This window comes from Chaetodon auriga, chromosome 21 (assembly GCF_051107435.1).
Source record: "Chaetodon auriga isolate fChaAug3 chromosome 21, fChaAug3.hap1, whole genome shotgun sequence".
Lineage (NCBI taxonomy): Eukaryota > Metazoa > Chordata > Actinopteri > Chaetodontiformes > Chaetodontidae > Chaetodon > Chaetodon auriga.
Window position 1 is genome coordinate 9,778,870 of NC_135094.1, and position 11,718 is coordinate 9,790,587.

The 11,718-nt window shown below is 41.7% G+C and overlaps 1 protein-coding gene and 2 non-coding genes across 3 annotated transcripts; 2 read left to right on the forward strand and 1 right to left on the reverse strand.

Moving 5' to 3' along the window:
* Window positions 1-5,964: 5,964 nt before the first annotated feature.
* On the reverse strand, window positions 5,965-6,050 carry trnay-gua (transfer RNA tyrosine (anticodon GUA)). Its single transcript is given in 2 exon segments — window positions 5,965-6,000; window positions 6,014-6,050. It is a non-coding gene; the product is annotated as a tRNA-Tyr (tRNA).
* A 373-nt stretch (window positions 6,051-6,423) lies between these two features.
* Window positions 6,424-6,496, forward strand: trnaa-agc (transfer RNA alanine (anticodon AGC)). The gene has a single exon. It is a non-coding gene; the product is annotated as a tRNA-Ala (tRNA).
* Window positions 6,497-7,601: 1,105 nt separating this feature from the next.
* On the forward strand, window positions 7,602-11,369 carry trim55b (tripartite motif containing 55b). The gene is made up of 8 exons (XM_076761634.1): window positions 7,602-7,730; window positions 8,300-8,469; window positions 9,014-9,191; window positions 9,346-9,441; window positions 10,087-10,320; window positions 10,431-10,453; window positions 10,851-10,975; window positions 11,072-11,369. Exons 1-8 carry the CDS (start codon window positions 7,602-7,604, stop codon window positions 11,242-11,244), a joined length of 1,128 nt encoding a protein of 375 aa, XP_076617749.1. The 3' UTR covers window positions 11,245-11,369.
* The last annotated feature ends 349 nt before the right edge of the window (window positions 11,370-11,718 follow it).

Sequence of the window (11,718 nt, forward strand, 5' to 3'; positions counted from 1 at the left end):
TTGGCACAGTATCTGCTTGTGAGGCCCCCCAATGCTCCACTCCTCATGACTCCAGTCTTGGTGAGAGTTCTCTGGAGGCAAATTGCAATCCGCCACGGTGTCCCTAATTGATTTACCTGTTACCCTCTGACAACACTGTGAGCATCGCAAGAGTCATTATCTATCGCTTCTTTGCCCACGCAGCACTTTTACACCTATAGTGCTTTTTGACATACAGATTCTATACGTGCGTCTGTAAACACACACACCACCACACATTAAGACACACACCTGCATACATGCAGACAATCCCGACTCTTGACAGTTTGAATTTTCTATTTGATGTAACTGCACATCCTGTTTGAATGACTGTCTCATATTTATTGACTCATTATTAATTATTAAGTATATCTGCACCTGTGATGTTACCTTTATTAAAATAGGTTGTTGATATTATCAGGTTGAAATGAAAGTAATAAACAGCATTTGTACAATGTAGAAAACCATTACAAGCACCAGCAACTGCATTGTTTTGAATATAGAGCCATCTTGTGGTGAAAAGCAGTCATTACAAGGACAGAGCATCTGCAGGATCAAAAATTAGTTGTAAAAAATACTGATTAATTACAGTATATCTTGAATATACTTGAAAAGAAAAGGATCTTAGCTTGGTTTCTAAAGCCTGCCAAATACAAATATGTTGCAAGCCTGGCACATAATCTTCTGATGAAAGCGTACATTTCGGTACTTGGACATGAGCAAACATAGTGCTAGTGTAAAATAACAAGACCAGAAGTGCTAAACTTTAATGACTGAATCCTCCATAGCCTCAGTGTGTGACAGCTTCATTTGTTATTATAAGTGACAAATTTGTTATTTCCATCCACATTATTCATACAAACTGAACGGAGTATGAATCATGCAATCTAAATGTCACAAGTACAATGTGAGCCCTACTGGTGATGGCTGTAACGAAGTCGACATGCAGTGGCATCTACTGCATTTAGCTTTTCCTCTTCCTACCACTAGATAGCACTCTTTTACTGTGTTAAAGCCAGAAGGCTTTAATCACAACCCCTCAGTCGAAACTACAGTGAGATGCTCCTTTGAGCAGCAAGAACATTCAGGCTGTTTAATGAGTGACATTGTAAAATGTACTGGTTGCAGAAACAACAACAAAAACTGATGTATTGTAATACTGAGTTAGCACCAGCGGGGTGTCTCTCTCTCACCCTGATGCTGCAGTCCGTTACGACATTAAATGGCCTAACAAGGAAAAAAGAAATAAAACAAACTGCATGTATGGATGCCTTTGTTGAAAACAGATCATTCAATTTTGTTACCAAGACACAAATGCCTACTTCTTGTTGAGACACTTTGATCCAGATTTATATGGTGAGTAAATGGCAGAGTGTGCATGTTTTGTCACATTTATTTCATCGTGTACCCAGTTTGCAGAGTGAACCACAAACACTGTGGGAATTGTTTGATTGTGATTTGAGTCTCCACATCAAAGAAAACGTGATGACTTTGTGCTTTACCTTTCTAAGTCTTTCTATCCTCTCCTCTTAAGAGTCTGCAGGGTACTGTACCCTTAGTGCTTCATTCACGTAGACTCTTGGTGTGTAAACAGCCAGCAGCTGGATGGTGAAAGCACCCTGCTTCACCAGACTTTGATTTAAAGTGTTAAAGATGAAACAATGTGGATTGCTCTTCTCATGGTGCAGAGGGTGTGAGGGATAAGCGAGGCTGAGAGAAGCACTTGAATGCTGAGCGTGTCTCAGTTTCCCATGACCATGAGCTGCAGCGGTGCCTGTTAAAACAGACTGACGTCGCTTTTACGTCATTGTATGGGAGAGGATGTTACATAAAAGTCCATGTGGAGATCTGGCTGTTTGATTTCATCTTTCTTATCATCAAGTGACTATATGTCAAAAATGATGAAAGGCATTTGCAAATCTGAGGGTCCACATTACATTATCATGCAAATCCACTATCTGTAACCCTACTAATTCTTACACTGGCTAATCCCAGACACAGTGAGGCAGATTATGATTATGGAAAATGCAACTGCTTGTCAGCACTTTTCTCAGTGCAAGTCTATTTTTGTTATCTGCAGATTGTTCAGAATTACAAGATTTCTGTCTTCTATGATATTGTGGGTCAATGTGTTTCATTAGAGTGCCTGGACATCTTCAAAAAAGTTCCATACCACGCCTCTGCATGATAAATCCTGATTGTGATTATAACTACCAGATTGATATGTCCTGTGCAGCAGATTTTAAGGGTCAATGTGACCAGATCAAGCTTTTTCCAAGTCCCTTTTGCTGCCTGGTTAACTATGACCACCCAGTACAGTAGCTACACTGATGTATTTAAAGACAAAAAGGATGTGGCTGTAGTGTAAATGTGCATTCAATCTGTCTGCCTATCCTTTGTTCACAAATGTAAATACAATATTATAAACAAAGTCCACCTAAATGCTGCTTAATAAAGTTGCAGCTTATAAATTGTTGCAGCCGAAGTGAAGTTCCAAAATAATCCATGCTCTTCCCGCTTGGTTTCACGTGCCAATTATCTTAAGCAGCTGCTGCTTCTGAAAGGAGTCATGTCTTATAAAGGCTGCTATTCCTTAAAACAACCTGTGAGAACTATAAATGTCAAAACTGAAGTGAGTCCTTCAAGAAGGAAAAGGCACTGCCACCTTGACAACCACTGGTGATGTACAGGAAACATGGAACAATTATGATTATACAAGCAAAGTACAGTAGAGCAGTCTCAGGCTCCTTCCAATGATGCTTATACAGCGTGAATAATGAGAAAATCACTCCAGTAAAAATGGCTAAGTCTAAGCGATTAGACATAAAATAGTGTGGTAGACAGGTGTATGATGAGGATAAAATGAATAAACTGACAGGTTATGGACAGGTAAGAACAGGATTTATAGAGGCAGACCACTAACAAATAAATACATTGTGATGGTCAAACATCTTATAAACAGGTAGTAAAATAAATATAAATACACATGTGCTGTGATGTATGCAGGCTGTAATAAATATACATAAAGGCGTCGTAAACAAGCCGTAACCAGTAAATCATAATAGTACAAGATAAAGTGACATCTGCATCGAGTAAAGTGAGATAGTGAAGACTTCAACAGCCTTATGGGCAGCGGGATGAATCTGTCCCTGAGCCTGGTGGTGCGGGACGGAAAGCTGTGGGACGTCTGCCGTACGGTCATTTACTTTTCTTCTATTCTGCAGATAGTGAAGGATGTCAGAACTAAGAAAAGAGACTAAATCTACCTCAGAAGAAGATCTCTGCTCTGCTCTGGATCTGCAGAAGTCACGCACACAAGAAGCGACTGGGAACCAACCAGAGGATGTTCTGAAGCTCAGTCTGAAAATGCAAAAAGGGAAATAGACATGAAAACACCTGTTTCACACATCATCATACAATTACTAGTAATTTTTAACTCATCACTACTAGCTTCTTTTCATTAGCATTAAATTTACAGCAAGGTGACTGTATTTCAAGTTGATTGGGATAAATGAGTACTTCTTCCCATGATGATCACACCCCAGTTGATGCTTTGAGATGAAGAATTTCACTTCAGTGGGTCTTTTTTGGACAAATTGGACATGCAGACACAGACACGCTCTGAGAATGCTTAGCAAGGCCTTTTAAATCTCAGGCAGTGACTGCTACCATCTGTATAACTACAATATGACTTCCACCTAACTGAAATATTCATATAAGAGAACAGATGGCACCCTCTGCTCTGCTCCCTATTCTGGGCTCGTATTCACGTTTATCTTGCTCATGATCTTCTAGACCTTTACGTGTGAAGATGTCTGTCAGTGCATGTGAGCAACACTTCCTCTTGTGTATTTTGTGGCCTTGGCAGTACCTGTAGACCCTTCTGCTATATAATCAAAACACAATGAACCACCACCGAGCAAAACAGAGTCAAAGGAGGGTCACACCGAGCTCTTAAAACTGGCAGCTTCTGGCCTCAAAACTCAATCGCGTCTGTCTGGCTTTTCATCATCAAGCCATCTTCATTCTGCTCATAAACTGTCAGTCGTCAGTCTTTATTGTGATTTTACCAACCGGCACTGCAATATTATGAGTCAGACAGTAATGGCATAAAAATTATGAATTCACTTCAATCAAGTAAATGTAAGGCAGAATGTCTTCTTAATTGATGTCATTTAAATTCACTTTTAGGAGCCATCTAAATGGTGAGCATTTTAGCAGTCTTTGCTGGCTGTTAATGAATATGTTGTCATATTTGTTAAGCCCTTTAAAGACTACTAATTAATACTCAATGAAGATGTGGGCCCACAGCATCACAAAGAAAAAGAAAACATCCTTTGTAGTAGATCACAAGACATACACAGGAAGGAAGAATTGGGTAAAACATGTCTATGCTTGTATGATGGTGATGGCATACAATAGTGATCCATCTGACTTTTCAGAAAAGTTACCTGTCAGTCTTCTATTTTAAATAGCTACCTAATTTACATTTTCACAGATTTGCAAATAAGAGTAGGACATAGAGGTGATTACTTCTAAAGAAATAAGTCTTCTTCTTCTGTACTGGAACGATACTTCATGTCTTTACATCTGTGCTGAGCTGTCCCTGGATCGACACCAAATGAAACAAAGAGACAAATTAGAGAGGGCGGCTGGAGAAAGATATTCATTTTCAGCGCTAACATCTGTCTAAAATGTTTAAAAATAACTCATCGACTCTGACGCGTCTGTGTGAAAAGCATTGTGTGCTTAGCCGTGTGGCCTTAGAGGGAATGGAGGTGCAAGATGGCAGATGTCATATGGTATGAGTCAGAGATTGGTCATAAACTACCAGAGTGTTGAAGATCCTGTGCCATGCTTGCTTCAATATAAGTTAGTAAGTTAAAGTTCAAAATATTTATTGAGGTATCTGATTTCTCCAGAAATATTCTCCGAACAACAATGCTGAAATCCCCAAAACCACACAAGGTTTCATGGATTTTATCTATGTCTACTCACTGCTGTCAGATGCCACGATGAGGAGAAATTTACGACCAGTGCAGCTTCCAGTGAAATTTACAGCTGAAAAAAGTCGACACAAAAAGTTTGGGGTCAACAAATATACTTATGATAAGCACTCCTTTATATTGTACTTCAGTTGTTATGTTTTCGGAAACACCTAATTAAATTCCAAAAGTATGGGTTTTTAACTAATAATACACATTGAAGTAGTTCCTTCATCTGTCCGTCCTTGAGAGGACACACATGTCAATAAATTAAAACACTCATACACATGTACGAAATTAAGCACTCCATTGCTGGCATGTATTAAAAAATAAATGGAGACACTTTATCAGAGAGTGGTGTTTGCTATAGTCCTCAACACTGCTCGTTATTCTTTATGAGTCATCCATCTAAATGTGTTTGTAGTGCATTCGGAAGCCAGTTTCACAGTCACAAATGATAATGGTTGGTTTCATCGCTAGCTGCAACCAAATCAGAGAGTAAACAATCACCTTTAAACTCCCTTTTGAGTGCTTGCAGGTGTGATGTATTTTCATCAAACATGAAAATCGACAATGCAGAGCATGCTGTATGCTTACTGACCAGACCTGTGTTCAAAGCAGTGCTATACACTTGCAATCTAACCCTCCATGTCTGTCAGTGAAAAACTGGGATCTTTCTACCAAAATACCTACTCATCCTGTCAATAAATGTCCAATTGCTCCCAGGTTTACAGAGGACAGCTGTGGCAGCTAGTAATCAGCACATTTCAAACTCCTTCTTCGATGTAAACCTGTAATATCAGAAGATCGCGAAGTAGACACTACAATTCAAGTTGTCGAAATAAAGACAGTTCTTCTTTGGTTAGTAAATGACTTGTACTGTATTGGCATTTGTACATCCGCTGCCATGTTTAAGGGACGTTTGCACAATTACGGAAAAACACTGAAGAAAAAAAGTCTCTCCTTCGAGCCGGATTCGAACCAGCGACCTAAGGATTACTATGTATCCGCTACAGTCCTCCGCTCTACCAACTGAGCTATCGAAGGGAGCTATTTTACCGCTGACGCACTAAGAATATGAGTTCTCGTCTCGTTCTGTTATTCGGAGACGTATGACCCTGTGTACTGACTGTTATGTTGCGGAGCAGTTATCAAAAAGAGCAGAAGTAAACGCTACTAAATCCCCATTGTTCATGAACGTTGAAGTTACGTTAGCTAGTATGTTATGTAGCTAAGTAGGGTAATGCTAGCAAGGTGAGCATCGTACCTTTCCCAATAATACGATCACGATCCAAGCTTTTCTACGTCACATTTCACCCTCACAGCAACCAAAGGCCCACTAGACCACTTAGTGGCCACTTACATGACATCTATAGTCATATTTAATATATGTTCTCGGCCACTCCCCTTTTACAGTCACGGGGAATTAGCTCAAATGGTAGAGCGCTCGCTTAGCATGCGAGAGGTAGCGGGATCGATGCCCGCATTCTCCAAGAAATATTATTTTACGAATTACCTGGACGATTTTACATTACTTCGACAACCCACATCGACAATTCAGTACAGCTACATGTAGCTGTATCGATCTAGCTGGTTCTTACTCGTTTTGCTTTCATGAATACAAGAGACGTTAGCATTACTGAAAAATCAAGCTAACTGCTAGCTCAATTTAGTACAAAAAATTATTAGCAACTAAACAAAAAACTTGGTAACTACTTTTACAGGCGCAACAATTTGTAATGCAAAATGCTGTTCTCTTCCTGTTGTAGTTAAGTATAGTTATGAAATAATACTACCCTGTAATGGAAATCGTCGTCGTCCTGCGCAACTGTTTCGCTTCGAAGTTCAACCGGATGTCGCTGTGGATGGAAACCTTTACCCGGGATAGTGCTAGCTAGCGTCGTTTAGCGTCGAAAAAGTTAGCATGCACATTATGCTAGTAGCATGTACGTCAGGTAAACGTCACTGTTAAAAATTGAACAGACTCGTATTTGCCATTTTACCACATCTATTGATGTTTATACCTCATGTTTTATACATTTTCAGTAGATACTGTTTTTTATGCGTAACTAAAGCTCCAGCGTTAAAATCAATGCTCAAAATCATGCTCAGTGACTGTGAGCAAAATATACACTGAATTGTCAGTAGCATGCTGTAAGTTAGCTAATAAATTTTACTTAGACCCAAATAACTATGGTAGCCATCACATTCCTTTATCACAACTATGTTACAATCAGATTTTTACATCTGATGCAAAGCAATTAACAAACTTAGGTAACATACACCCAACCCCCTCTGATAGCACTGTGGAGGAGGACGCAGAGGCTGGCGGGCAGCTGTTCAGTACTGCCCAGCTCAGTTTTCAAATATGGGCAAGGTAAAAATGGCAACCTTTGACGTGACAGCAATAGCTGCTAAAAACAGAACTGACACCAGCGAGATAGGAGCCCACACCGGCTTGGACAAGAGCAGCAGGCCCACTCCTCAGCTTGACTCGGGCCCAGTGTTGACCGCTTTCATAAACTTTATCAGCTTCAGTTCTCTAATCTAATTTAGATTTAATAGTTTTTCATGTCTTGGTGAAGGCGTTTGTCAACAATGAACAAAATGGACAACTTGGAGAAACAGCTGATTTGTCCCATATGCCTGGAGATGTTTACAAAGCCTGTGGTTATCTTACCCTGCCAGCACAACCTCTGCAGGAAATGTGCCAACGATATTTTCCAGGTAAGCACTCATTTATGTCTAGTGTCAAGGGAAAAGTAGTTCTAAATTTGAGGAGCACTGATGTTTTATATAAGCATCACCAGCTAACAGTCGGTGTCATCTGAACCACTTACATGTTATGATCTTGCCCTACATATGTGATATAGGAAAGGCCAAAACAGTCTGGATGGCATCAGTTACAGACATATAATATCCTCATATGTAGTTAAATTGATTCAGACAGCAAAGCATTTTTTGTGTTACAGCTGATCATAATTTAACAGACAGGCCTGTGTTTACTAGCATGACCAGCATCAGACAGCTTAGGTAATGTAACATTTAGTTGTTGAAGATAAAGTTATGATCTTAGTCCCTTTATTAAAAAGAAATTACAAATTTGGAGGTTTGAAGTGTTTTGAGATTTGGTCACGGTGTTACACTCGTTATCATGAAGCAAATTTTGAGTGGGAGAGAGAGAGTGGCGTGGTCTGATTCCTGAACCTTCGTTATGATAAATTCATTTGAGATGAATCTGTTAAAGCCCTGTGCCATCGTACTAAATTTAGGCTTTGAATTGCGACTGTTCACAGGCCTCAAATCCGTACCTTCCAACGAGAGGTGGCTCACTGACATCCGGTGGCCGCTTCCGATGCCCGTCCTGCAGACACGAGGTGGTTCTGGACAGGCATGGTGTTTACGGTCTGCAGAGGAACCTGCTGGTGGAGAATATCATCGACATGTTCAAGCAGGAGTCCAGCAGGTGAGACTGATCCGATACACAGATGCGCTTTTTTTATTAGTCAAAGCTGTCTTTAACCCTGAGGGAAGTGGATGGGGATAAACTGATGGTGTGATGGCTGGAAGTGTAGCAGTTGAGTCAGAAAGCTGGAGTGGATGACAAGAGGTTTCTGGTTTTAGTCATCTACAGAGATGATTTGCTTAATCTGAGTCGTTGACTGTATAGCCAGAACGCTCCTCTGGATGCTCAGCTAAGTGAAGTATTCTGTTGACAATGAAAAGGTATCCTACGTATGAGTTGTTCATAAAAGATAGCAGAGAATAGATATTAGATATAGCGCCATACACCTGCACCTACACCTGTGTACTGCACCGTGTTGTGGTGATGTATTGATTACAGAGCCAGCAGTCAATGTGCGTGGCAAGGCAAGACTGATGGACCATCGATAAACTGCTGAGATGTGTACCTGTGACATTATCAAACTGACATGACACGTCGCATCAATATGCACTGGAATGTACGGCCTTGACAGGAGGACACTACCGTTTTCTTTAAACCTCAACAGCAGCAAGCCAGCGCCGGAGAGGAAGGAAGAGGTGCCCATGTGTGACGTTCACGAGGAAGAAAAGATCAACATTTACTGCGTGACCCACAGTGTGCCCACGTGCTCCATGTGTAAGGTGTTTGGAGTTCACAAAGACTGCGAGGTGGCACCCATCAGCACCATATACCAGACAAAGAAGGTGAGGCCTGATAGATAGATAGAGGTGTTTGTGTTAAAATAATGTAATTTTTCAGAGAGTGAAACATGAAAATGTCAGTGTTGAGCATACTTCAGCTTGAAGCATATTTACTCACATGTCAGGTATTTACTCTGCCGTGTCCTTGCCCCCCCAGACGGAGCTGAGTGACGGGATTGCCATGATTGTTGGTAACAACGACAGGATGCAAGGCATCATTAGTCAGCTAGAGGAAGCGTGTCGTGCCATAGAGGTCAGTGTCCAACTGCTGCAGTGCCTGTCCGCTCACTCACGCAGCAAGCACTCGCTCCATGCACACACTAATGCACCTGCACTCACCTGCGCAGACATACAAACAGGCGTAATGTGTCCTTGTCACCGCCACTCTCGCTGCTTTTATCTGTCGACGAGATTAAGACAGAGAGGTGGAAAATGAATGTTTTGGTGCCTCCGTCCATGTAACTCTCTCTTTTCCACATTTTCTTCTACATGCACTTAGCAGCTCACTCCGTTCTGCCTCCGGCCCATTGACATTAAAAAATGAACAGCGTAATTGATGGAGGGGGAACAGACAGCTTTGCTATGGTTCACGTGCCACAGTTGGACATAGAAGGGAGGAAGCTGGAGTGGCTCCAGTGTCCCATGTGTCACCCTCAGTGGCGTCACTCAGGACGGACATGCAGAATGAGCTTCGCTGCTCTCCCTGCACATATGGCATCACCGGATGGTTAACCAGAGCATTTGTAGTTTACAGTAATTACACAGCCGTGCACAGAAAGCTATTGGTTTTGCATTTACATACATGTCTCACCTACAAGACTGTGACGAATTATTAATATAGACCGAATTTCAAAGTCTTTCTCCATCTGCGTGCATGTGTCTCCTCATGCATGTATAGGAGAACGGTCGGAGGCAGAAGACTCTGGTGTGCGAGAAGTTCGACCAGCTCTACTCCATCCTGGAGGAGAAGAAGAGGGAGATGAGTCAGAAGGTGACGGTCGAACAGGAAGAGAAGGTGAACTATATCCGGGGCCTCACCAGGAAGTACGGAGACCATCTGGAGGAGAGCTGTAAGATTGTGGAGAAGGGGATCCAGACTATGGAGGAGCCGGAGATGGCTTTATTTTTACAGGTCAGAGATAAAAAGCAAATTTGGTTCAGATTTAACATAAAGTTTTTGCAATGATCAATATTTCATGTATAAGCTGGACATTTAGTCTTTCTTTCTCTTGTTTCCTTCAGAACACAAAGCCTCTCCTCAAAATGTGAGTGCATGTTTTTCTGCATTAATAATTACACTGACAAAGGATAAGAGGAAATACAGTACGTTTGCTTTCTGACTTAACACTGTAATTACCACTGAGTATGTTTTTTGGTTTTTTTTTAGCTATTTTGTTGTTTGCAGGGTTTTTGTTTTCATCTTCTTCTGAATGATTTACCATATTGCACACACAAAACCACCAGCCTAATGCAGCAAGATCACACCTGCTCACCTGGAGCTGTCGAAAGTAATTCACAGCTACCTTAAGCTGTGGCATCCCAAAATAACTTGATGAATGTGCTAAATATCACAGATTGATGATCTAAAACATTTGTGGCATGACTTTCTGAGGGTGATTTTTTTCCCCCTATAAATATACTAATTGCACCTCCTGCATTCAGGATCGCAGACGCATCCAGTACAGCACACCTGGACAAAGTTGAGCGCGGCTATGAGAACATGGATCACTACAACGTGGAGTTCAAGAAAGAGGGCAAGGCCCTGCGCAGCATTGACTTCATCCAAGGTGAAGGCACAGAGCGGGCGACGGCAGCAATCCTCCGCCAACAGCTCAGACTTGGAGTAATCTTGACTTTCATTTCCCTCCCTCTTCTTTCTACAGACGATGAAGATGAGGACGAAGAGGACGAGGATGGCGAAGCTGGCGCTGAGGAAGGAGAGGGGGCCCAGACTGTTTCGGGAGGTAGCGCTCTTACAGCCTCCTCCGTCCAACCCTCCGCCCCCCAGCAGATGAGCTCCTCCCCAGGCGCAGCCAAGAGCGCCGCTTCGACCTAGCTGTCAGCCGCCGGCCCAAACAGCACCTAAACCAGGAGCAGGATAAGTTTTGCTCCTAGATGTTGATTTCAGGTCAGTTGTGATACTTTTTCTCCCAGATTGGGGAACAGCGAGACGGATTTAGATCTGCGCCGAAGGGAAAGTCTGAGTTGCTGAGGTAGATCTAAAGGAAGAGGCAGAAGTTTCAATTCCCTTCTCTCTCTCTTTTATTTTGATTGTGTTGGCGTGCATCACTGCATACTGACTGATTTTATACATTTTTTTTGGTCTGATTTTTGTCTGATTGAATACAGTTTGGTTCCTCCTGACATGCTGAATGACAGACAAGCTTTAAGGCTCTATTTGTTATTTCCAGAATTCAGTGTCATGCCTTTTTTATGCAGCTGACCTTTTGCAACTCACTGCTTAAACTCCGTCATTAGAGAGCATGACGAGGGGCCCTCAGGTTTCCTCCCCGTCGTATTCTTTTTTATG